The following is a 26,785-nucleotide window of genomic DNA, read 5'->3' as shown; positions in this document are numbered from 1 at the left end:
GCAATAATTACAGATTTTAGGAAATATGTATTTATTATGGTGTACTTATACCTACCATTATCTCCTCCTCCAAATGACCATACCGTTCTGCCATCTTTGGACAGAGCTATTGTGTGTGAACTGCCACAGGAAACCTCTCCTACATTGCTAATATCTTTTACTAAAGTCGGAATGTTGCGGCTGTTGCTGTCACCGTGACCTGAAGAAAGCAGAAAAAAATTTCTTTTTGTGAAAATTCCTATTCTGGTCTGTAATTCCAGCAAAGTTTTGCCAAACCCATATAAATTGTAGTCATCACAGAAGACAATTTGTGCCCACTTTTTGGAAAGAGATCTGCAGTTAGGTTAACAAACACTTCATTTTTATAAGACAAATGGCAGAGCACTTGTTCATACCATACTACCACTAAATCATAGAACTATTTTCTACCTACTGTGAAAGAAATAAAAAGAATTACTAGTATAACTGCCTTTAACATTAGTTGATTGGGTAATTATACTCCCTAACACTGGGCAGCAAGTAGCCTGAACATCATAAGGAATTTAAAATAACGGCAGAGCCTTTCTTCTGCATATATACTGCACAAATGAAATCAGTGGATAGCTTTAGATCACCTTTTCTGCAGAAGTCTAACACATTCCAGTACCACCTACTTTAAGAGATACTGCAAGGTATCCCTAACTGGTAGAATGTGAACAGGTTCCTATGACTTAACTGAATGCTACTTCTTAGGTGTGCACTGGAACCAATCACTGCTTAGTTCAAACTACACTAAGGATATAAAAAACACATTAACCTAAAACTCAATGAGACTTTTTCCCCTCTGACCTAATGTCCTTTTCCTAACAGCAGGGAAAGGCTCAGAACTTCTACTGTTCCCCCTGAAAATCAGTGACAGTATACACTGTAAAACAATATCCCCTCCATTTTTGTCCTCCAACACAACTACTTGCTTTTACCTCCCCACTGGGAGATCATTACATTCAAATCAAAGAGAACAGAAAGCCCCACTTGAAAGCAATTTTCTGCACAAAATCATCTGGTTTAACAGAACCTGTTTGAGAAGGGTGGTTTTATACTAGACATGCAAGTTGTATAGCAAAGATAATGAAATAGACTGAAGCAAACTTAGAAAAAATCAGAAATATTGACTTTATCATTTCATTCAAATTTAACTTCTTAAGTGTATTAAGGTAAAATGACATAAAGCCATTTTGATAAAGTGAATGTCAATTTTGCTTACTGGTATCACATCATAATCAAAGACTTGATATCTTCTGCCAGTTATTCAACACTGTCCAAAGAACCATCGTACTATCACTAGATTATGTCCACCTAGAATTCTGGTTTATTTTACATGTCTATTGTATACACTTAAGGGGCAATGACCGTGATGTATAGTCTTACAAATGAAAGGTAACTTTTCCTGGAAAAAGAATAACAGAAGATTTATGAAATTATCTCCATTGATTTTTGCCTATGTACACACACTTACATTCACATATGCATATATAAGTGTATTTAGAGGGGATAATAAGAAAAAAGGGGAAAGATATGTATAGCATCATTACTAGATGCGGGAATTCTCCCAAAAGCACTTCATGGTATTTCAGAATTACCTAATCTCCCAAAGTCTCCTTCTCCCCATGTATACAGCTCTCCATCTTCGGTAACAGCAGCACTATGTCTGTATCCAGCTGACACACATACAACAACCTACGTTACATACAAAAAAAAAAATAATGTTTTCATACAAATTGTATAAGAATTTTGAAAGCTTATGCAAGTCTATTCTAAGAAGGAATTTGTGAACATCTGTATCTTCACTTATGTAGAGCAAGTACACATTTAAACTTATCTTCACTAGCTTTATCATTTAGCACTTTATAAGCAGAAAACAATAGAGATAAGACCATCTACAAAATAGTCATGACTTATTTGCCAAACACATTTAACATAATAACAACAGCAGCAGAGAGAAGCAAAAGCAGATGTTAAAAACGTTGGCCAAAACATAGACAAAAAGGGATAAGAAGGCCTTTTAGGACAACACAACTGAAACCACTAAAAATTTGCATATGAGATTGTCATGATGTTACAGCTAACAAAAACAGTGTTCTCCTGGAATGTTGCTGCAGTTCAGCACAAACAAGTATGCAAGATTTAAGAATGTGAGAAAGTTCACCAACAATGCCACTGCTGAAATCACATGCCCAAAGGCAATCAACAAATTTAAGTGCTTAGCTGAAATGGATCTTGACTTAAAAGAAAACTTAAATAAAACACAGAATCTTAAGATCTTATATATCTCAAATTTTACACAACATCTTAACCGAGCAGAGCAAAAAGAGGTGTGCTTCTGGAAAAGTCATACCTTTCCTTGCAGCGGGCCCTGAATAAGTTTGGGATATTTCTGAGTTGAACTGTTTCCGTGTCCCAGTTTTCCATAGTCACCATCACCCCAGCTGAAGACCTCCCCTTCCGTTGTAAACGCTAGCGTGTGCCCATCAGATCCTTTTGAAGATGACACTTTTTTAATGGATCTATGAGGCTCAAAAGTCAGTTTTTTCAACGTGGACTGGTTATTGGAATCACCCAGTCCCAGTCTCCCATAGCTGCCTTTACCACAGGCTCTGACAGAGCCATCTGTAGAAATTACAAAAGTGCAATACTGTCCAGCTTCAATCTATAAACAAAAAAGATAAAACAGTATTTAGAAAAAATAAATCATCCATTTGCAGGTCAAAAAGTATGTATTTTCAAACAGGATGTCATTTTCCTTCTATATCCCCTTCCCATAGTGCAACATAAAAAGTTAAGGACAATTTGTGGAGTTCAGCAAGCAATAAAATCAAAATAACTGAAAAATATTTTATGAGGAAATTCTTTTATTTACATAAAGAATGAAAATGGTCATTAAGTCATCTTTTGTAGCTGGATCTCTTTTACAGACTATAGAACTCAGGCTGCTTTCAGATCTCTAAAATTCATGAATGGTATTTGACAGTTTTGAAGATATATTTTCTTAAGATTAAAAAAAAAAAAGTAACTGCCTGATGTCATTCATTTCCCTTCTGTGTATTATTGTTCTGTTTAAGCAGTTTTTTTAAATGCACAAGTTTGCTTTATGATGCCTGGTCCTGCATTTAACTGGCACAGAACTGTGCAAGTGAAGTCCATGAAAACAATTTCAGAAAATGTATCTAAATCGTCTAGAGAACCCCCCAAATGCTTTTACTTAAGTCAACACTGCAAAGTCAACAAAGCAACAGAAAAGCAAACTATCCTGTGTCACGCATCAATAGAAGTGCTAAGCTGCAACTGCAGAATCTGTGACTGAGAGCAGGAAGAGCATACTGGATATTGATTTTCAGACAGCTAATTAAAGCTCTGCGCCAGCAGCTAGCTCTGTTTGGACTTCTAAACTAGACATACTTGATGTGAAAAACACCAACGGAGAAGACAATTGAGTATTTAGGGTACCTTTTAAACAACAAGAAAAAAAAGAAAAACCTACAGGCAAGCAAATTCCTCTCCACAAATGTAGAGTTAGATAATTCAGTCACTCTTTTTACATAGACATCAATCCATGTGTATCTTAAAATGTGTATCTTAAAAAAAGAAACAATCATTTTTCCAGGCAACAATAATGGTAGTGAAATACCTTCAGTAAAGTGAGTTGTGTAATTAGTTCTGAGAATCCTATCCTCGTTACAACTTTCACACTTCGCAATACAGCACTATTTTCCAGTTTTGTACTGTTAACTATGAAGCTGTTGAGTCTTACATTATATAATGTTATAGGTATCACCCACCGTCTGCGCATCAGAAAAACTTGGAGCAAGCTTGGGTTGCAGTATTTTCTCTTGAGTTCCCTCTACCAGTTGATGACTGCTGTTGCTACCCCAAACGTAAACTTCACAGGTTTCAGAAACAATAGGAGCATCACCCGTTTGAATGCTGTCAGGGCTGGCACATGTTCTTGAATAGTCTGATGCCATGCGACAAACCTGTTAAAAAGAGATCTATTACACAGCAGTATTTTCCTTTATTTTCCTGTAATAGTAATGACTGATCCAAGTTAAATTCTCTCACTATCACACTGCCTAAAACACAAGTTATCACCATATGTTGTTAACATGTTCAAATAACTGTCTCTCTGCATTCCTGCTTTCCACCCTTTCCTTGCCCCCCTCTTCCATTCCAGAACAACTCAACAGATTCTGCACCATACACACGCACACAACAGCCAGATGTAATGTATCATTTCCTTAAATTCAAGATTCATTTCATGACATACCTCTTCAAATAAACATAGAGCTGCCTCGTAAAGAGAACATAAGCCATCAGATGTTCTAGTTGGCTCTCTCCATTGACTTCGATCAGCAGATGATCCCTACAATTTTTAAACATTATTGTGAGAAAAATACTTCCATAGAGCAACAGTGCAACTATACAAAATACAGCAGTGATTTGTTCTTAGAGTGCCTACGTTATCTTCATGCATTTCAGGGAAACAAAAACGTGTCAAACACTAGTTAAACTTTTTTTGTGTGTGTGTGTGTGAAAATATCTGGGTTTACACTTAATTTATCCTGATACCATTTTGTTCTAAAATGCATTTCATTTGTGTTTGTCTAGTTAAATCATAAATTACTAATCGTTATTACTCATCTTTTCACACAGACTCTGCATTTTGGTCTATAACTATATCCAGTTAAAAAAATCCACACAAAAACAACAGCTAAAGTTGTCCATCAGGACATTTAATCCAATGTAGATCTTGCTACCATCCATTAGGCTGGGAAAATACTGAACTGAACAAATAATTTGATCTGGCAGCTCGCTTCCTTCTTTCCATCACACAAAAGGCACATAGGCTATACATAAGCATAGGCACACAGCACTCAATGAGTTTGTGATGTGTACATGAGACTCTTTCACTGTTGCTGTACAGATGCTAGATGTCTTTCTTCAGTCAAAAGAATGAAACTGACCTAACACAGCAGCAAAATTACTTTCTTTAGAATGTTACTAACAACAGACCTTGTGCAAACAAAGGAGATAATCTGCTACTGGCTAATGTGAGAAGAAAATAGATTATAGTTGATTTTAATGGGAATCAGTAGTTTAAGGAGTTGGTCCAATTTAGAATTTCACAGAAGTCTTTCATTAAAATATCCAGCAGTCATAAAACTACAAATAGCTCTACTCCTTCCTATAAATCTGAACATAAACTGAAACATAAAAATGTTCTTTCTAACTTGCATTACCGTGTGCCTAGAATTTTTTTCCTATAGTTTTCAAATTGGATTTCAATAGTCTGTGCAAAGGAACTGATTTTATAACAACTTATGCATTCTCCATCATCAGCACTCTAAAAGCTGAATTTCCCATTTCTTCAAAATCTTAAGTTTTTTAGATTTATATTTATTAGTAAGTACTACAAATCTGAGGGGAGAGTAGAAAATCACCAATCTGGGGGAAAAGTAACCTTCCTTGTTACAGTCTGAGCATACTAGGCAGGAGCATACTACAGCTTTTGATTGCGTATTAGGTAATAATGTCATGGTTTTAAAAAGAACATTCACCAAGGACCAGAAGTAATCATTCAACAGACTATCAGTATGTCTTACTTAGAAACAATTCAGCTCACTTTCTTAGAGCATTATTTATTTATTTATTTATTACACATGAAGGAAAATTATTCAGCTAACAACTACCATACATGGTATTCAGTGTTGAGCAACTGTATTTAAAGTTAAGAATGCATCTACGTTTGCTACATAGAAAACTTGAAGCTGGTATACTTACCAAAGATCGTCGCATCTGCATTAATATACTCATAAAGCAATCAAAGCTGATCATTCCTTCTGGACTTTGTAGCAACTTGGTTTTCTCCATGGTGTTCACTACAGCTGAAGCATTTAATGCCATTTCTATCCACTCAAGGAGGTATCGCAGGGAACCTCGCTGGGCAGCCAAGCCAAGAAGCAATTCAGAAGCTAACCTACGACCTAAAGTGTCTGCCCCAGAGTTCGGAATTGTTACTCCCTTAAGAAATGTCGTTACTTGCGATAAACAGTCCAGCCCCATTGGTGGAATCTTGCTTTCGTTTGCTAAAGATAAAGGTGGTAAAGAGCTCACGACTTCTATTGCAGTATGGATAACATCGTTGCAAAGACTGAGGCCAGGTCCCGAAGCTGGCATCATCCAACTTTGTCTCAGCAGTGCAAACAACAAGCTTAATCCAGTCCGAACGCCCATTTCTATGAGTGCATCTGTACTCGACCTGGGACGTTCACTGACAGAATGCACATCAGTTGATCCGGAGCTGCTTTCCGGTGAATGCTGCTGTTGCTTCACCTTACCCTTATCATGATATTTATTAGAAAGTGCATAGAAGACACGCTGCAACACAAGGAGACGTTTTCGAAGCGCTCCAGCAAAAGGAGAGTCTGAGCATACCATCTTAGCCAGTGCCAGCTGGCTGCTAAGAAGGGCATCCAAATAGTGGTCCTGTTCATCACTACTTAGAGATTCCCGCTCAAAATCTGGTAGCTGCGGTCCTTTGAGGCACAGAACCTGCTGAGGCAATGGCACTACTTCTTTATTGCTAACTAACTTAGCATATAAGATAGAAACTCCCTCCCTTGTTGCAATAGATTCACTGTCTTCTGTGATCCAAGAGCTGTTCAGATGCTCGAGCCATTTCAGCTTCACGGGTGGGACCATAGCTGCCATGTTGGTTTACTCTTTTGCCATTAGTCCTAAAGATGAAAAAAAAAAAATGTAAGCAGATGCACAATAGTACCTACTGAATTTACTATTCACAGTAGACCAAACTCTATCAATTCTTCAGCAAAGCAAGCAGCAGAACTGTAATTCCCAATATTACCAAAGTTCCACCATTTTACTCATATAAGCGTGCACAAATCTGGAATTCAGATCCAATCCCAGTAGCATAAGGGTAGTATAAAAAGACATTTTGCAGATTAATTCTGATCTTCATTTTAACCGAGTATGTGGACACGCAATTGCCTTAACATGCTGTAAGAACTGTAGAGTGTATGTACATTACCTAAAGTGATATGCATAAAAATTCACACAAAGTAAATTTAATTCTGCTACATTCAGTGAAAGCACACTTTAATACTGCTTGAAGAAAATTAATCTCTTTTCAGACAGCAAAATTAAAGACAAAGACTTCAAAAAAATGCACAAGATCACATACAACTGTGCATGAGTGAACAGAGTACCACGTAAAGCTTCGTTTTACAATAAATAAGACTACTAATTCAGGCTATTAACAAAACACTCGACCTTACAAGCACATTGTTACTCCTGAAGCCACAAGTCATTCTCTCCCCTTTCTTAAGTAAGGTAGATAAATATCTTAAAATCAATGTCAATATATTAAATGGGAACCAGGACAGGTGGCTGTAAGTTACATTAGGGTGGGCCACTGAGTAGCTCCTATTCATTCCGTGAATGGCATCTTCAGAGCCAAATATACATTACTATTCCAAATAAATGCACTTGATTGAATATTGTGTATTACATTATATTAAACTATTTCATCATGTATTCGAAACTTTTAGTATAGATTTTAAGAAAGGAATCACTAACAATGTGGAGAGAAATAGAAAACTTAGAAGTGCACACTGCTTTACCAGGGCAGCTGAAGCTGGCTGCCAAACCAACTTGACAGCTTCTGTCATTCTTTCAAACCAAAGACATAGGTGAACTGAAGAGATTAATTTTTTACTGGCAATTTTATGGGAAAGAAAGCAACACAAATAGTACACTTATGTGGATCCAAACTCAATTAAACATTATAATGAAACTGCTACAAAATTTCTGGAAACCCTACGGTTCAAATGCAATCCTCTGCCTCATACCACAAAACTTTTTTTTTTTTGCTAGCACCAGTCCTTAGGATAAACCTCTGTCATCTTTCACGTTGCCTGAGCCCAAATCAACATATATACCTGCACAGAAAGATCCCTATTTTCCTTTCTATTCCCTTGAATGACGCAGGAGGAACTGAGTTCTACATTTACGGTCAAGACTTTTGGTACAAAACCCATATGTGAAACTCAAATGCTTTGGTATCAATGCACTTACAGGCTTAAGGTTAACAATTAGTTAGAAAGGACTGCATTTTTTTTGGTCACTGTTTTAAAATTCAAATCCTAAAATAAATGATCAAATGGAAAAAATACACTTTAGCAAATTACAGAACCTCAGAGCTTTTTGAAATTTTATCTGAGTTTATCAACCTTCAAACTAAACTTGGCAAAAAGTCCTCTTTGATTACACTGTGTTGGAAAAGTGTAATTATATTCTGTATTCTGGATTATATTCTGTACACAGCCCTTCTTTGGGGAAGGCATGCCACGGATGTGTGGCACAGGCAGGAGGGCAGGCCAGTGTGCACACCATCTTGTAGCCCCCAGTGCTCAGTCACAGTAAACATCTTAGCCCTGGTATCCAAAGTGTAAGCCCTTAAAACACACTGTTCATAAAGGCATACAGTATTCAATAGATAAACAATGCAGTAACAAACTACTTCTAACCATTAAGGATGCATAAACTTATTGAGAATCTGTATGATGTTGAACAAGACACATGGAGAAGACAAAACATGGTGGGAAAAAAAATAATCCAGTTAGCAACTAGTCATGTTTAGCAGACATCATTATCCTGAAACCAACAATTCAATATTTTAATCAATGAGTTGCTAAAATAACGACAATATGAAGTGCAAAGGCTCCTCTACCACTGTAAACATGAGAGAGAAAAGCATGCAAATGAGAATAAGACTGTTAGCTTGAAATTGAATAGCAAGACATGAAAGCTTATATAATTATAAAATGAAAATTTCTTCTGTAAGTAGAGAACCTATCACTGGGAGACCCAAAAACTAGGAATAATGCAGTGACTCACAAAAGGATTATGAGTCATGATAGAGATCAGATACACACCTGAGCAGAATTAATGAGCAGTTCTAGAATGGTTAGACAAGGTCAGGGTAAGGGGAACATCTTTACACAATTTTAAAAAATGCTAATTAATTGGATGCCAGCTGGGATTTATGGAAATCATTTCTCTCACTGAGATCTTGAACGCAATAAAGGCTGACACTGGAGCACACAAAGACTATTCCTCTAGCCCACCTTTGCATAGAACCTAACCTGAAGAGAAGAGCAGGATTCTGGCTTTTTAGCCAGAAAACACCCTTTTTTAGACAAAAAACACCCTACAAAAACAAGGAGAAACCTGGTCTATAAACACAGCATAGAAAAGAAAGTAAGGGGAATGGCTAAGTAAATTCCAAAAGGCTACTGCAGGCAAATGGGTTTGAAACAATCACAAATGAACTAAATGTGATTTTAACCAAACCCACACCTGAATGCCACTGGTACCCAAACACAAGCTGCTGCAGAGACCAGTGTTTGCACTGTGTGGAAGTGCTGCCCCCTCTGAAACACACAAGGCTTGCATCACAACAGCAGTTACAACAGCTAAGTTCTAGCGTGTTAAAGCTTCAACAAAAAACAATACAATATTCTGAATTAAGGAGAGGTTTATGCTCTTTGATAGCCTGAACCCTACTTGATACCTAGATTTTAGATGGATGGGGGAAGACCCTCTGCCACCTAGTGAGAGGACATGCTTACTACAGCTGTAAGTCTTGTAGTGAAACGCATTACAGAGAGCAGCTTAGCTATGCTATGGAGTTCCCTGACTCAAGACTCAGACATCTGCTTTACACCATGTTTAGCAGCTAGTCTTCATTCAGAAATTCCAAAACACGTTCACATAACTCAAAAGTGCAAATACTGTTCTTTTTCCTGAGTACTGAATTCTCTCTGAAAATGAAGACTGAAGCTTGAATTTTAGCTCTTGGAAGTAACCTGCTCTCCTACTGCAACTTTCAAAAGATGCTGGTCCATCTTGAAAACAGTATTTGGTTCACCTTGGAAATAACAGGTGACATAGAGCCAGATACACTGACAGCAGAGAATGGATGTGATACAATCCTGAAAACGCTCTCTGAATACCAAAGTTCTCTCTCTCACTGTTGATGTGCAAGTGCAGTAATTGCGTATCACTGTAGCTAGTAATAAGGGCTAGCACAGCTTATCAGTAGGGTTTGTTTTCTCCAGCTCATGCCTGGGGACTACACATCTAAAGTTTACATTTGCTTCGAGGCGTAGGCAAGGGCATCTCATTTCTTAGCAAGTGAAGGCAAAATGAAAACTTTTGACTTTGAAAGACCACGTGAACAGACTCACAAATGCTCTACTACTGATGATGACTACATGGTCAGCTAGTAGCATGGAAGATACCAATTCCGCAGCGCAGGGCAGCATGTAGTACTACCAACTTCCTAAACAAGATGATAACACCTTTTTAAACAAGCTGCTGCTTGGCCACAAAAGGAGAAGGCAGAGATATGAGACAAGAAGTGGATAAAGGAAGTACTTCTTTTTCATCAGCAGCAGTACAAACAAGAACAGTTTAGTTCTACATCAAAGAGCTTCATTCAGGTATTCAAACACTGGAACACATAAAATACTTACTTCACAGTTGCCAAGACTTCCTGGGTGTTTCTTTCGGGTGCAACCAAAAGATACACCTAAAATCGCAACAAACAACCCTCAAAAACTTCCCATCTGCATTTCAGTATGTTACATTTACTTTTATTTTTTTTACATACACATATTGAGACTTCAAATAGAGAAAATACCCCTCTCAGCAAGCTGAAAAAAAAGTTATCCTCCTCTCAAATCACTGACCAACATATTACATGTAGCAAATGCTCACATTTTCCATGTGAACAGCTTTCCCCATCACACCTCCCAAGACACCCCCCCCGGAGTACTGAGCCCATCTCTGGGCCCCCAGCACAAGGAGGGGATGGACTTGTTGCACAGAGTACAAAGGGGCCATGAGGATGTGAGAGGGCTGCAGGATCTCTCCTGAGAAGAGAGGCTGAGAGAGCTGGGCCTGTTCAGCCTGGAGAAGAGAAGGCTCTGAGGGACCTTCTAGTGGCCTGCCAGTACCTGCAGAGGCCTACAGGAGAGCTGGGAAGTGTAGTGATAGGACAAGGGATAACAGCTTGAAACCAAAAGAGGGTAGATTGAGATTAGTCATCAGAAAGCAAAACTCAGAGGCTGGTACCCAGGGAAGCTGTGAATGCCCCAGGCCTGGAGGTGCTCAAGGTGGATGGGCTTTGGGCAGCCTGATGGCAGAAGGACTGGGAGATGATCTCTAAGGTGCCTTTGATTCTATATATACAATTCTTTGATTCTATATAAACAAAGTATTAACTAAAACCAAATATAGGAATTACCGCATGCTATTACCACTCAAGTTTTACACTCAGGACGAAGCTTTGACCACTTGCAATAATTAGCAAGCATAAAAGGAAGATAAAAGGCAGCATTTCAAACTCAATTAAATCAGGTTGATAGGAATTTTGAATGTTATGAAATTATAATTAAACGGCTGGCACACATTTCCACATGACCAAGAACTCACAGTGAATAAAAGTTTATAATTAATTTCTCCTTTTCCCACATACTTCTGTTAATCTATTTACTAACACGATAATTGAGTTTTTCTTTTTGACAGTGCTACAGCTAGGAAAAAACAAGCACAAAGCATGAGCCTGCACGTGATTGGCAGCAAGACAGAATAAATGCTAATGATAATTAATACATTTAAGATCCTCCCTTCTGAGCTAAAATATAAAGGAAAGGCATCACGTCTCTGAGGAGAAAAGAAAATGACGTCAGCCACCTCGGGAGCTGAATGTGAAATGCTCAGTGTCACTGAAGGGCCTCTTTTCCTTAAGCAGGAATTAATTCAGCCTGCAATTGGCCATCTCTAACGAGCTCATTTCTGCGATCTAAACATCTCTAAGTTAACTAACAGTTCACAGAGGTTAAAATGTGAAAGGCTCGCTGCAGGCAATCATTAAGTATAACAAAAGATTCAACAAATGTGCTTTCTATAAAGAACATGTTTCCTATCACTATGAACACAGACCACATTTCCTAAGGAAATAAGGACCATCCTTCCATCTTCAATAAGAAATGAAAAAAAGACACCAGATGTGCACATGTGCATAAACTAAACGGAAATGCACCACGAAGTGATAAGCTATAAATACTGCTTGGTTCTTCTCCTTGTCACTGCAGCAATTTAAACACTCAGAGAGTGGAATTTGACTTTGCAATTAATCCCAGCTCATTTTAGATACACAGTCCCATGCCACCGACCTCACTGATGTATGAGCAATGCCCAGATGGAACATTCACTGGCAGACCAAACACAACAGCTATTTTGCTGCAAACATAAGAACATGCTTGGTTTTGCTGGTATTTTTTTCCATATAGAGCACTCCCTACACGTTCCATGTATATCCATCTGAAGCATAAGGAACCTCTGTGTATAATGCTTATTTCTTTCCAAAGTGGAGTAATTGTTTCAAAATGCCACAGTCAACATCTAAATGAAGTATACTCCAGGGAACACGATGTCAAATCTGATTTTGAGTGCTTATCATACAACAAAAAAGTTGAAATGAGACTAAAGAGTAAACTTTGTAGCAAATGTACCACTACCTCCTTAATGACTAGGATGAGGAAAAAAACACAAATAATTAAGAGCTCTCATAAAAGCATGTGGCTGGCTGTAAGGACTGTCACATATCTAAAAATCTCTTTTTCAGGTTGTTATTCCAGCTTCTAGAAACTAAGGTTTTATGTTGTCTCACTCTGAGGTAAGCGGGACAGCTTTGATCAACCGCAAATACAAAGAACTACTTACTAAAGGCAAAAAAAAATCTAAAATTCTTTAATAATAGATGATCTCAACTTCAACACAGCCAAAGGACTTTGGAATTTGAAAAAAAAAAAATTGTAAGTATCCCTTCATTTCAATACAGGAATGGAGTGGGGGGATAACACTAATTCAGTATGGGGCTGAAGGGCTAATGTGAAAGACTCCCTGGGCCCATGGACAGAGCACATACACAACTTCTCCAAAGGAATTTCAGTAGTCTCCGTTTTCTATTTCAACTTGGAAATTATAGGGGATACTTGAGTTTGGCATCAAAGAGCCGCTCCAAACAGCTGAGCAAACTCATCCTAGCTAATACAAGTAAACAGGAAACTCCCTTCTAACACTCGGATTTTAAAAAGATTGCTAAGAAAGTGTTGTGCTTCCAAGAGAAAGATTAATGTGTTAAACTAAGGAGAGGGGAGATGGGAGAGAAGCAACGCAAAGAGATTATTACACTGTAGCTCCTTTTTCAGGGAGGAAAAGGAAGGTAAGGAACCACTCAAGGCAACTCCACAGAGATAACCAATTTCTTGCAAGAAGAGATGAGCGTTGAAGCAAGAAGCGTGGTGGTTTTTGCTTTAATTTTCAAATAAAGGTTTACAAAAGAGCATAAATAGGTGGCAGACAAGATCTGACTGGCGCAAGAAGCAAAGAGTCCGTCAGCTTTTCCACTGTGTGGCAAGCACATTCAGCTTTCCAATGGATAGAAACCACCTGAATGCATGGAGCATTAACTGTAGGGGTTTTGCTTTTCTTCTTCAACTATGATCTCCAGCACCGTGCTTCAACCTCACTGCCAAATGCAAGCAGCTAATGGTATTCTACCAGGAATTTTCATCACAATAGAAGCCTGCAGATATCTGAAAGAAGGTACAAACTGCTGCCCAGGTCACTAAAAGGAAAAACTGAAACTATACACAACTAAATCAGAAACGGAACTACATCTTCTACTTAACACTCAATTATCACTGCACAGTTCAGTGCTTTCCTCTCCCTGCGTACAGGTACCAAACAGGCACTGTAAGACAGGGATAAAAAGCAATACTAACCTTACATGAAGCGTAGTCAAATGCACACGGTAGACCACGGGAATACGTTTGGACATTGCCTTTTGATATCACTTTCTGCCAACACAGTCACAAGTTTCAATGGTTTCTACAGCTCCAAGGCTATCCCTCCATGACCTCTCTTTTAACTAATAGTAAGATGTCCCAGTAAGCACACCTGACTGCACTTTTGCAAGCCTGCATTCAAACACAATCAAAGCCTGAATTTTTGCTGTTTCCTTCAAAATTCCAATCAGATTTTAAGATTTTTTGCAGATTTTTCTGCAAAATTAAGACTTTTGCAAATTTTTCTTGGCCAATCAAAAATACCAGAAACATTAAGGCTTGTACAAGGTCAAACTCATTTCCACAAGTATCTCCCAGTAAGACATACAACTGAAGGTACGTTTAACCATCTGGTCACCATCTCGAACTCCTACAATTATGAATGCATGCAAAACAGAAAAGCTTCTTGCTTGAAGATATGCAAAACACCATGTTCTTCTGCTCAGAAGAAGCATGGTATGCTAGCCAGAGAAATGAATGGCTCCTGTCTTCTAGGAAGCAACAATTCAACAGTAACCTAGTGCAATGCTGCAGGAGAGAAAAAAAGATGCATATTATCACTTAGAAAAGGACTTGAGCATCCTTTGAACAGAAGAAAGAAATTCAGCATTCTATCCAAATTCTATTTCAGCTAATTAGGTTTCTTTCTGCAATGTCAACTGAGTAAAATGTATTATTATTCATTTCCTGCATAAATAATGTATTATGCATCAAGCAACCAAAACCAGTTCCAACAGCCTACCCTCCAACAGCTACAAGATAAGCTCAACTAGGAAATTATTTTAGTGTTTATGAAGGAGTCATAATAAGTCATATACTTATGTATATAGTAAGTCATAATACCCCATAGCAAATAGAGTGGAAAAGTGAAAAGATGTATTAGAAAGGTAATGAAAAAAATATTTAACTATAAACCACAAGCTTCTACATTCTGGAAAGTCTAAGTGCCACTTCACCAACCACGGTCTGGGCATTAGCCTGTATAAAATAAGATGCAGCACCTTCATTCAGTACAAAGAAAAGACATTTTCTTAACCCACTGACAGCAGCAGGCACACAGGAGATATTAATATGGCCTGAATTCCATGCAGTCAAATATTATCAACTATCTGCTGTTAACTCAGGCTGACTACAGTAGGAATAAAGCACATACAAAACCAGTTTCTCTGGCAGAAACGAAGTGCTTGAGCTCTTACAACAACTACAGAAGCAGCTGAGAGCCTTGATTTTCCTGCAAAAACTCTTGAAAGATCACATGTACCTGGAAGGTTTAAAACCTCCTAAAGATCACAAGTTTTCACAGTTTCAGAAGTGCTCACTCTCCTTTCTGCAATTAGCAATTTCAGCAACCTCTGTAAGATGCTGACAACATTTAACTTAATTCTACAGGAGCCTAATTACAAAAGCTTGTAAGTCAAGAAGCTGGAAGTCTGTGCAGTTGAATCAAAGGCAGCAACATCAAAACTAAAGGACGTGCAAAGAAGTGACTGTGACACCCACATGCCTGAATTCTATTTACTGCCTCGCTGTAACAACACAGTACCCTGCCCCCAGGGACAGATATTTCTAAACTGAGCACAAGGAAAAGCAGAGCTTTAACAGATAAGCAGATCTGTATCTATCTGAAGGACGGCGCTCTCCAGCATGTGTTCACTGGTACAACCTTTCTCCAGTTCACAACAATATCATTTACTATTTCCAAAGTGAGCACTCCCAGGGGAAACTGTGATACAGGTCCTTTGAGCACTGCGTCACCTGTGTGGTTTCACAGAATCAATGAATCGCAAAGGTTGGAAAAGACCCACAGGATCACCCAGTCCAACCATTCACCCATCACCAATGGTTCTCACTAAACCATGTCCCTCAACACAATGTCCAAACCTTCCTTGAACACCTCCAGGGTCAGTGACTCCACCACCTCTCTGGGCAGCCCATTCCAGCGCCTGACCACCCTTTCAGAGTAGTATTTCCTAACATCCAGCCTGAACCTCCGCTGGCGCAGCTTGAAGCCATTCCCTCTCATCCTATCACTAGTTACACGAAAGAAGAGGCCGATCCCCAGCTCACTACAACCTCCCTTCAGTAGTTATACAGAGCAATAAGGTCTCCCCTGAGCCTCCTCTTCTCCAAACTGAACAGTCCCAGCTCCTTCAGCCACTCCTCCTAAAGTCTGTGCTCCAGACCCCTCACCAGCTTTATTGCCCTTCTCTGGACACGCTCCAGGGCCTGCATGTCTTTCTTGCATTGAGGTGCCCAAAACTGGACACAGTACTCGAAGTGCGGCCTCACCAGTGCTGAGTACAGGGGGACAATTACTTCTCTGTTCCTGCTGACAACATTGTTTCTGATGCACACCAAGATGCCACTGGCCTTCTTGGCCACCTGGGCACACTGCTGGCTCATGTTCAGTAGAGCATCAATTAATACCCCCAGACTCGTTTCTTCTACATAGTCTTCCAGCCACTCTGCCCCAAGCCTGTAGCGTTGCCTGGGGTTGCTGTGGCCAAAGTGCAGGACCCGGCATTTGGTCTTGTTGAACCTCATCCCAGTGGCTTCAGCCCAGCTATCCAGCCTGTCCAGATCCCCCTGTAGGGCCTCGCTACCCTCAGGCAGATCGACACTTCCAGCCAACTTGGTGTCATCTGCAAACTTACTGAGGGTGCACTCAATGCCCTCATCCAGGTCATCAATAAAGATACTGAAGAGGACAGGCCCCAGCACCGACCCCTGGGGAACACCACTCCTGACCGGTCACCGGCTGGATTTAACTCCATTCAGCACCACTCTCTGGGCCCAGCTCTCCAGCCAGTTCCTTACCCAGCCAAGAGTGTACCTGTCCGTTTCCAAAAAGGATCAGAAAATTCAGTACTTAAACAGACAGCAGCCAGGGTGTACCACCATTTTTCGCACTGGTAAGAGAAGTGCAACCTGTATTTGCAACAGTGAGAAATAATTCCTGTGGATGGCCTGGAAAAATCAAGCTTTTGTGTGCTCTACACAAAGCTCAAGAAGGATTTCACAGTCAGAATAATCAGGTAATTCTACCAGCTCCTCACGAGAGTAACTCAGCTCATTCTCTGAGACTGACCGTTCAAGGTAAGAGATTTAGGTGTTGTTAAAAAACACTTTTTCTCCAATGTTATTTTAGTTCAGCACTTGAGAAGGCAGAATTTCTGTACACACACCTGATTACAGGACTGAAACATATGAATTCTTCTAAATATGACTGAAAAAAATATATACAATATGCTTCTATTTCCTGCCTCACTGATGACAACACAACTACACTACAGGAGTGGAATCTCCTCAAACTCGGAACAGATCAGTTTGTAGCATAAGCACTTAGAATCCCTATAAACCATTCCATTAACTCAAATAAACATAACATTCTTACCACAAAACCTAAGTCGTTATCTAAGTCTACTAAATTATTATTAGTACAATATTCCATCAAGACTATGAGACATCAAACAATGTGGTCATTTCTCCCCTGCAGTGTCAGGAGAAGCAATGCATACCTCTAACCACTGCCACCAACTTCCCTCCTCCTCCTTCCTCTATTCCTATATGATTGTTTATACGGTGTGCTCTTTGTGTCTGTTGTAAGGCCCATGGAAATATGAAAGAGGCATTGCTTTCAGAGTGACTTAGGTACATTATTATTTGTATGTTATTGTTTTAATCCCATCTCACTTAGCAGCAGATAGCAGTGCTCCAAACAACATTTATATACTCTTTCTTAAAAGGTTTACTTAAAAACATATATACAAAACGAATTAAAATCCTGCCTTCAGAAATTAACTAAATGTACAGCTTCAAGCAGGAACCATTCCCAGGCATGTGTGCACTTGCATTCAAAAAGCAGCACGAATTTAACTAAATCAACACAACAACTACAAATTCTAACGAGGGCTGACCTTCCCTTGAAGCTCCTGGCTTTTCCAGTTCTGAAACAACCCAGACAAAAAACGTCAATAACGCAACGTGCTTTTTGAAATTCTTAATTTCTAAATTTTGAAATTCTAAACCAATACAGCTATTAGATATTTTCCACTCCACCAACTCAGAGGGCAGCAATGAAATTAACACAGGCCAGTTTCACTCTGGTGGTGTTTGTAGACAGCTATGAAAACTTCTGAAGACTTCTGCTTATCAGGACATAACTACTACTATCACTATTACCAGAGATGCTAAGTTACCCCATAGGAGTGGTTCAGAGCTCTGTTTAACGTGGTGGACCACCACACCCGGGCTCTCTCAAACCACTGAAACAGTCAGAAGCATCAATCAAGGGCATCACGCAGTTCCAGGATGAAGACCAGGACTTTCTTAAATACCATTAAATAGACTGCAGGCAGAGACACTTCATGAACAACCTGCAGATCCCTCACAAATACCATAAGGACAGAGTTCACCCAAGTCTTCTCATAGGACAACAACGTAAAACCTACAAACACCACAAAACGTAGAAGATCCTCCACATTGCTCATGGCCAGGGCAAAATGCAACACTTAAAACTAAAACCAATGTAAAGATGCCTAGTTATTGGTTCAGTATTTCAGAATCACTAAATGGTTTGGGCTGGAAGGGCCCTTTAAAGATTATCTAGTTCCAATGTTTGCTGCAGGCAGGGACACCTCTGCTCAAACCAGTTGCCTAAAGCCCCATCCAGCCCAGCCATAGCTCCTATGGTGAAACAAATCTTCATTTGTAACTTTGAAAGGTTATTATTATTATTGTTGTTGTTGTTGTTTTGGGGTTGTTGGCATTTTGGGGGGAGCATGCAAGGGAGACAGACTTGGACTCAGACTTCAGCAAAATGAACTACCTAGGAAATTTCTGCTCATGAAGAACCAGTTATGCTGTGATACAACTGTCAGTGTAACAAGAGTCCCTCTTTTCAGGGTCTGCAAAAGAAATAATTATTATTTGCTTGTTGCTTTAGGTTAAGAGGTTGTGAAAAGAACACTTTACCAGAAAACTCTTCTTTATGAAGGAGATGTAGGCAGAAGCTGGAAAAATAATTCACCTCCAGTTTCTTGGGAGTGGTCGGGCAGGCTGACTCAAATTAGAACTTCCTTTTGCTTGGAAGAGCCATGATTGGATCATGGCTGATGATTGGAGTGGCAGCAGTAACACCTCACCAAGGTTTTCAGCACTTTCCCAGTCCTTTCTTCCTCAAACCACTGCAACGTATTCTAGACATGAAGGGAGATGTCTGCTTTTCAGCTCCTTTTTTTCTAACCACTTTTGGTGATTCTATGGATTCTCATACTTTCTCAGCTTTTGTTTTAATATACTGCTATGTCTCTGAAGAAATAAATTGATTTGTATAAGCTGTTCTGCTGAATAGTAACAGACTTTTCTCTCCCTTCTGCCTTGGTTTGTTTACAGCATGCAGGGATTTACTATGACTTGCATTCAAGGACTGTGTCGATTAGATTTTCTTTATAAAGAGGGGGAAGAAGAAATCAAACAGCTTTAATTCCTCATACACTTATTTTTTAAGTTTGCTCTCCTTCCACGCGTCTCACTAAAGTTATTTGGACTGACCAGCTAAAAGCACAGGATTATATTTCAATAATCATATATTTCAATAATCAGGAATATATTTCAATAATGTTTCAATAGCAGACCTGGTGCTGAAGGAATAGGGTTAGAACAGCTGAAAATCTTGTAGGAGGAAAGACTGAATATGGAAAAATACCACCAGAACCTCAGCACAGCTTCGCTGTTATACATCACAATGCTACCTCTGCTTTACTGTCTGGACAGGACAGGTGATTGTTTGTTGCAGAAGTAACCTGAATTACAGCATCAGTAATTTGGTTTCCAACTTCTGAGCATAAAGTTAGCGGAGGAAAGGAGGAACGACAGTGGATGCTGTGATCAGCAGAGAGACATCCACCACATCAGTTCATGTGAGTGTGTATTTCATTGTAATGCTGCCGGATTTTTTTTAAGTGAATGAACACCAAATTGCTGTAATGACTACTCATACTCATTCTTTCTCATTTAGGTCTTTAGGTCCTTGCTGTATTGCTGCTCCAGATTTGTAAGATACTCTACTTTTTGCCCTGTTCTACTGTCCATATCCTATTATCAAGCATCTCTTTTTTTCCCTGCTTCTGGGTATTTATTGTGTGTTTAGTTTCACTTCTCCATTGCTATGGAGTAATTTCTTTGCAGGGTCAGCATTTTCTAGCTTACCATTTTCTCCTTTTTGTTCCCATGACTGTTATGCATAGATCCCCATCCACCTCCTACCTGCCATTAACAGTGAAATCAGACTAAATATAGTGGCCAAGACAACCATTTCAAGAGTATTATTTCATACACCGGATTACAATAATTTTGGTGTGAGCAAAACACCAATGCCTGTTTGCAACAAAACAAGGGGTAAAGTGAAAGAGGTAGGTTTAGATTAGACACAAGGAAGAAATTCCTTTCTCAGAAGGTAGTGAGGCACTCTAAGAGGTTACCCACAGATGCTGTGGATGTCCCATCCCTGGAAGCAGGCAACAGAGAAAACGCTCTACAAACTCCTTATAACTTGTCCCTGATTTAAAGCAGAGGGGTGGACTGTATGATCTCCAGAAGTGACTTATGACCTGAATTATTTGGTCATCCTCTTACCAAGTTTGTGATTAGTCTTTATCTGTGGAAAACAGTGAACCGTATCTTGTTATTCTATTTTTTAATATCAGGACTTCTCAAAAAGTAATGCCTCCTACTTCGTTACGTTGCTGGTGTGGCAGTAGAGGTCAACCCTTCTGCCCAGTATTCTACTCCATTTTGTTGCCATGTGAGGGATGGCAGCAGAATGGCACTCTGACAAAATGCTGTCTGACATGGAAGCTCGGGTGAAACAAAGGGGTGGAATTAAACTCCTCCATGTGGAAAAAATGGCACCCATTGACAATCATCCACACGTACTGAATACTTACAGAGACCAAACAGTGGATGTGAGCAAGTGACACAGCGGGTGATGTGTTTCAGCAGTGGTTGGTGACAGTGGGTCATCCCTGCTGATGCAGACTTTTAAGTGTGGCATGCAGGCTCTTGTTCATCGCGGACAAAAATGCACAGCTAATCACTATCCTGAGTTGGAAGGGAACCATAAAGACAATGAAGTCCAACTCTTGGTTCCACACACGCCCATCCAAAATTCAAACCTTATGTCTGAGAGTGTTGTCCAAAAGCTCCTTAGACTCCAGCAACTTGAGGCCATGACCACTGCCCTGGGGATCCTGTTCTAGCACCCAGCCAAAGTACAACCATAAAATGGCTTGGGTTGGAAGGGACCTTAAAGATCACTGAGCTGCAACCCCTCGTCACAGACAGGGCTGATACCCACCAGATCAGGCTGCCCAGGGCCCCATATAACCTGGACTTGAATGCCTCCAGGGATGGAGCACCCACAGCTTCTCTGGGCAGCCTGTGCCACTGCCTCACCACCCTCTGAGTAACGAATTGTTTCCTAACATCTAACCTGAATTCCCCCTCTTCTAGTTTAAAGCCACTCCCCCTTGTCCTACCACTACCAGACCACGTAAAAAGTCTGTCTCCCTTCCGCTTATACGCTTCCTTCAAGGACTGGAAGGCCACAACGAGGTCTCCCCAGAGCTTTCTCTTCCCCAAGCTGAACTGAGGCTGAGCGAGCCGGCCTTCTTCACAGGAGAGGTGCTCCAGCCCTTTGATCAATAGTCTCAATCTAATCACTTACATTTAAAAACCAACACAGCATAAACGCATCTATTTCAGTTTTACACTGTCTGCAATATTTTAAATTGAAATCATCTAGCAGTGTTATTGAGCTCTTTGGATCTGTTGTAGTTCCCATGGAAATAAATAGGAGGCACAACTTTCAGAGCAACCTAAGTACAATGGAGCCCATTTTTACTTCAATATTAAACAAAGAGCAAGAAAATGTACTCAAAAGCTAGACTGAAACTTAAATGCAAACGAGCAGGTTATTCACTTTGCATTAGTATTGCCATTTCTTGACTCAGAGTACAACTAGCACTCAGAAATAAAGTTGTGTTATATAAATTCATGCATTTATAGGGAAATGTTTGAGGATAACATCTCCATGTTAAATCCTGCTGAAAGCAAACGAAAATCAAAATATTTTTCAAAGACATCACCAGTAACGAAGACTGTCACTGTCGGCTGTTCTCTACACAGCAAATTAATTCCAGCTTCCAGCAGAGAACACAATTGCTTTAGTCACCCGAATACAGTCCCAATCAGCTTGATGTCATCAGGTCAATCACAACAGGCGGTCAAGGCCATATACCTGGCCAGTTCCCAGGCCACAATTACACTTGCTGTTGACTGGCAAATTCCACAGGGTTCCAGGCTCTTTTTTTTTTAATCCTTGGAAATTACATGGGTTACTGTGAAGCTACCGTGCTGCAAAATAAGTGTCTGCAGCTTCTTCAGCAGCCCTTGGAAAGGAGAATTTCATTTTATGAGGTTCAGATGTTTTGAAGGAGAAAACACCAACTGCATTTGAATGTTTTATTATGAATGTCACCACTGTGAAGACAGAAGGGAACAATACCTGCCAGCGATTTCAGGGTTTAAGCACTTCTGAGAAATAATCACAAGAAAGCAAATGGGGAGCGCTGTGCTGCTTGTGTTTGTAAGTTTACTCTGGCAACAGGAAGTTAAACTGGCAAGATACAAACGCAGCCTATACATAACCAAAATATACTTGTGAAAGATCAAAAAAAATTCAAGTCAAATAAGCAGAAGAAGACTGAGCATCACTACAGTATCTAAATGAAGTTTGTTTTATTGAGCAGATAACGGCTTCGTAACAGCCTCAAATGTCTATTCTACCAAGTTCTTTTGGAAATCCATATAATCCTTACACCTCCATCCCTTTGAAGTAAAGAGAAATAACAGCATTCTTCTACCCCACAATCATTATAAAAATTACATGAGAAACTGCAAGAAAAAAAGAATACTGAAAGTGAACCCTAAAAAAAGTATTCAAATGTACATTCCTTTCATTTTAGCACCCCGTGTCTCATGACTAATTTCACATAGAGTTTATCCCACCTGCAACACCACTCCAGCTACCACTGGTACTTTAAACCATGCAAGCCATGCCTGCACTGTTGGTTTTTTTTAAAACCAATTGCCTATCTGAAATAACATCCAATTGACTTTTTAGGCCACTTAAAGCCTTTCCTAATTAACTAATATCCATTTCTTCCAGTTTTGAAAGAAGAGAAGGAAAAGCTTTCACTAGTGAGCTATTGTTCAATTCAAGGACTAAATGAAATTAAAAGAAACAAATCATCCACCAAAAGCAAGCCAAAAGACTTTATATCCCTATTATTCTTAATAAATAACTAGACAGACCTCTCAGTAACTGCACAAAGAAACATGGTAACCCTTAATATTAAGGCAATAGACAAGAAATACATGATACGTTTAAATAAGAATGTATGAGCAGAGGGAAGTCTCAACCATGCACAGGTTTGTTTATAATGGAGAGAAGGAGCCCTGATGTTTCATTCTAAAGGAAAGACAACTACAGTGTGTAACAGTACATGAGACTGGCCACGTCCTTCATCCGTCCCATGGCGTTTTAACATGGTACAGCTTTTCATCTTCCATACAGAACTAATAGATTCCTCTTCAGATACAGGGAAGCAGTAACAGGCTGACCAGGTTCACAGCCTACCTTTCCAGATTAAATGTCTATTATATTTTTCCCATAATTACATGAGACTCAGTCCTGAGATCCACATCCTCTGCAGTCCCACATTCCTAAGCAGTGAAGAAGATGTGGTTTCTATGGTACCTCCAAAGAGCAGCGTTAACTCAGGACGTATAAACTTAGAGCCTTGGGTTTTATTATAAAGTAACAGTATAGAACACTCAGCTTGACTACCAATTTGATCAACATCACCACATAATGTGTGTGCCTATATATATATATCAAACAGTCCCAGCTGCTGCAAAGGAAGAAGCCTGTGAAGCAACAAGCAGCAGAGAGATGTGACACACAGTTCTGAAACAGAACATAAAGACGCGTTCACCAAGGCAACATATGCACATACCCACTGCAGACTGTGAACCACAGAGACTAACAAAGGGGTTCTGCCCTGACAAACACGGAGAGCTACCTGCACAGAAAATACTTGAACGACTAAAAGCAAATCAGAGCATTCAGTTTTAAAAACAAAACTGTCAAGTGTGCCACGTTAGGCTACCGAATATGTCAGCCCTCACACACGAGTGATTTTTCAGCGCTGCCAATAGGATCCAGCACGTAAGGCACGGGGAGGCGACGGGATTGGCGGTGCGGTCAGGAGATGCACGCACACCTACGGCCACGCGCGGGTCGGTGAAGGCCGCCCAGGAATTTCGGGCAGCGCTGTGGTACGGCCCGGCAGAGCCGCCTCGGCCCCGCAGCCGGGGATACCCGTAACGCTGAGGGGAGGAACGCGCCCCGCGCTGCAACCGCGCTCGCGGGGCCCGATGGCCCTCAGTCGAAGCAGAACGCGGGTTTTGCGCGTTCGGAGCGGTCCGAAGGAGCAAGAAGAGCCCTCCTCTCCCTTTCCCCGAAGGACAGAGGCTCTCCATCGCGCTCGCAGCGGTGCGGTGCCGCCCGCCCGGCCCCACCTGCCGCCCCTCCGCCCATCCCCGCCGCTCAGCTCCCCGCCCAACCCTCAGAGCCGCGGCCTCCTCGAGCCCCCCAACCCCTTCGAGCCCCCCAAGCTCCCCGCGGCGGCGCCGGGGCCCGGTGAGGCGGCGGCTGCCCCCGGCCGCACCCCGCGAGGCGGCGCGTTCGGGTGCGGAGCGGCGCTGAGGAGAGCCCCCTCCCCCCGCGCCGCGCTCCCTCAGGGCCGGCCGCCCGCCCCCAGCCCCCGGCGCCCCGCGGCCGAACGCTCACCGGGCAGCGGCGAGGAGGCGGCAGACCTCGGTCCGAGTCCTCCGCGGGGCGGGGGCATGCGACGAGCCCCCGCGGGGAGCCGCGTCCTTTCTGCGGCAGCGGCTTGTCAAAGAGAAAACATGACGCGGGCAGGGAGGGGGAAGGCGGCGCCGAGATCTCGCGGGGCCCGCGCGCGGCTCTCGCGAGACGCCGGCCGCTCCCCGCCCCCGCGCGCAGAGCCGCTCCCTGCCGCCCGCTCGGCACCTGCCCGCAGCGCGAGCGCCCGCAGGCGCCTAAGGCCTCGAGCCGGGCGGGCTGTGGCGGCGTGCGCTGGGCGGGAAAGGCTGAGGCGTCCGTGCCCTGAGGCGGCCTGAGCAGAGGGGCGGCCCCAGTGCTGAACCTGGGGAGCTCAGCGAGACGGAAAGGCGAGAGAGAACGGGGCAGCAGCAGCTGCTCCAAAGCTGTTGCAGAATAGCAAGTGTTACTCTGGATTGAAATTCTGGGTCTAAAACAGAATAGTACACTCACAAAGCAGAATCACAGCAACAATGCACCCAGTGAGAGCAGCAGGGCCACTGCGGCAAGAAACACAACACTGCCAAGTTCTGCCCACGTGGATGGGTTATGGTTCACAGAACAACATGATATCGTAGAGTATACCGAATGACTTATGTTAAATAAGCAGAAGAGCTGATAAGAGAAGCAATGGAGAAACTTCTGTACAAGGAGCAGTTCATCAGTTTGAGTAGAGAAGCCTAAGGCAGGCTTGGGATGAAAGCCTGCAAGCTCACAGGTGGGGTGGATGAGGGGAACAATCGCGTGAGGCCAAGTGGAACTGGAGCCATGAGGTGCCAAACTCCAAATAAGTGAGAGCAATCATTTCTTCACACCCCTTAAAAGCTTCTTAAGGATTCGTAATTATCTGCAGCAGAAAATGCAGATGTCTTGCTTTGAAAATACAGTCTGAACCACCCAAGCTAAAATAACTCAGACCACCTCTGTTAGCAACTTATCTGTGCAGTATCGCTCCACTGAGAAATGGTGGAGAAAATCTATTTTTGTTCAGGAAGTCTGCAGTTTAAGTTCCATAGCTGTGAGTGTACTGCTAATCTGTCTAAAACCAGTCAGTGCCTGCCATGAATCAGCATTTTCTTGTTGATAAGACCACTTTTGCAAGCAAACATCACCAGAAGCAGGATAGACTATCGAAATATTTTAAAGCACTCTTTAAACATTTAAAATATGGGTGCTTTGTGAGAAATAAGTTCATCAGATACATCAAAGTGCATTACACTCGGCAATGTCCTTTAACTACCTCTATGCAGATCTGCCGTTCCACACAACAGGAGTGGAAGGAAAGCAGACACTAAGCACTCTTCGACATGCCAACATGCCCCACACCCACACGCTTACACGAACCACAGCATGGACACAAACCTTATCATTAAATGCACGTTTTTATGGCTTGCAGGCTTTATTATCAGCCAAGTGCTGTACAGAACTCAAGGTTCTTAGTTTGCAGACGCTTATAAATATTTTCAAATCATGCATACATCCACATGAGGTTTTGTTGGTTTTTTTTTGTTCATTTGTCAAGTTCTGACAGAGCCCTTCAACCATCTCACAGTATTGAGAGCCTAGAACTTTTGTCTTGAAGTTTGGCCATATGCAAATGTGTCTCTCTATTTCTACAGGCTCACCCATTTTGGATTCTACAAAGTTACGGTAGAGACGTGATGCAGCCAATCTCCAGGCTGGGACCTGAAGCGCACAGAACTCAAGAAGAGCCAAGGGAGCAAATTAACAGCAGTGTGTTCTACATTGACCATCTTCCTATCATTTCAGAATGTATTTTTAAGTGTGTAGGATGACTCTAACAGTATTCAAAGTACGTACTTCTCTAAAATGCCTTGAAAAACCA

The 26,785-nt window shown here is 41.2% G+C and overlaps 1 protein-coding gene and 1 long non-coding RNA gene across 12 annotated transcripts in view; one reads left to right on the top strand and one right to left on the bottom strand.

The window, feature by feature from the left end:
* Window positions 1–24,999, bottom strand: part of HERC1 (HECT and RLD domain containing E3 ubiquitin protein ligase family member 1) — a 95,646-nt gene extending 70,647 nt beyond the window's left edge. For 10 of the 11 annotated variants that reach the window (XM_040706775.2, XM_040706778.2, XM_040706784.2 and 7 more), the window contains exons 1-7: window positions 24,886–24,999; window positions 5,815–6,770; window positions 4,301–4,396; window positions 3,816–4,010; window positions 2,375–2,686; window positions 1,620–1,716; window positions 56–199 (exon numbers count right to left, since the gene is read on the bottom strand). In XM_040706775.2, the coding sequence (XP_040562709.1) occupies window positions 56–199; window positions 1,620–1,716; window positions 2,375–2,686; window positions 3,816–4,010; window positions 4,301–4,396; window positions 5,815–6,744 (1,774 nt within the window). In that variant the 5' untranslated portion in view covers window positions 6,745–6,770; window positions 24,886–24,999. The remainder of the gene's footprint in view (window positions 1–55; window positions 200–1,619; window positions 1,717–2,374; window positions 2,687–3,815; window positions 4,011–4,300; window positions 4,397–5,814; window positions 6,771–24,885) is intronic. The other variant, XM_040706777.2, reaches the window with a different exon arrangement.
* On the top strand, window positions 24,029–26,785 carry LOC121111658. Its single transcript, XR_005862800.1, has 2 exons — window positions 24,029–24,261; window positions 26,559–26,785. It is a non-coding gene; the product is annotated as an uncharacterized LOC121111658 (long non-coding RNA).

Source organism: Gallus gallus, chromosome 10 (assembly GCF_016699485.2).
Source record: "Gallus gallus isolate bGalGal1 chromosome 10, bGalGal1.mat.broiler.GRCg7b, whole genome shotgun sequence".
Lineage (NCBI taxonomy): Eukaryota > Metazoa > Chordata > Aves > Galliformes > Phasianidae > Gallus > Gallus gallus.
The sequence above is the reverse complement of the archived record's forward strand: the minus strand, read 5'-3'. Positions and strand labels throughout refer to the sequence as shown.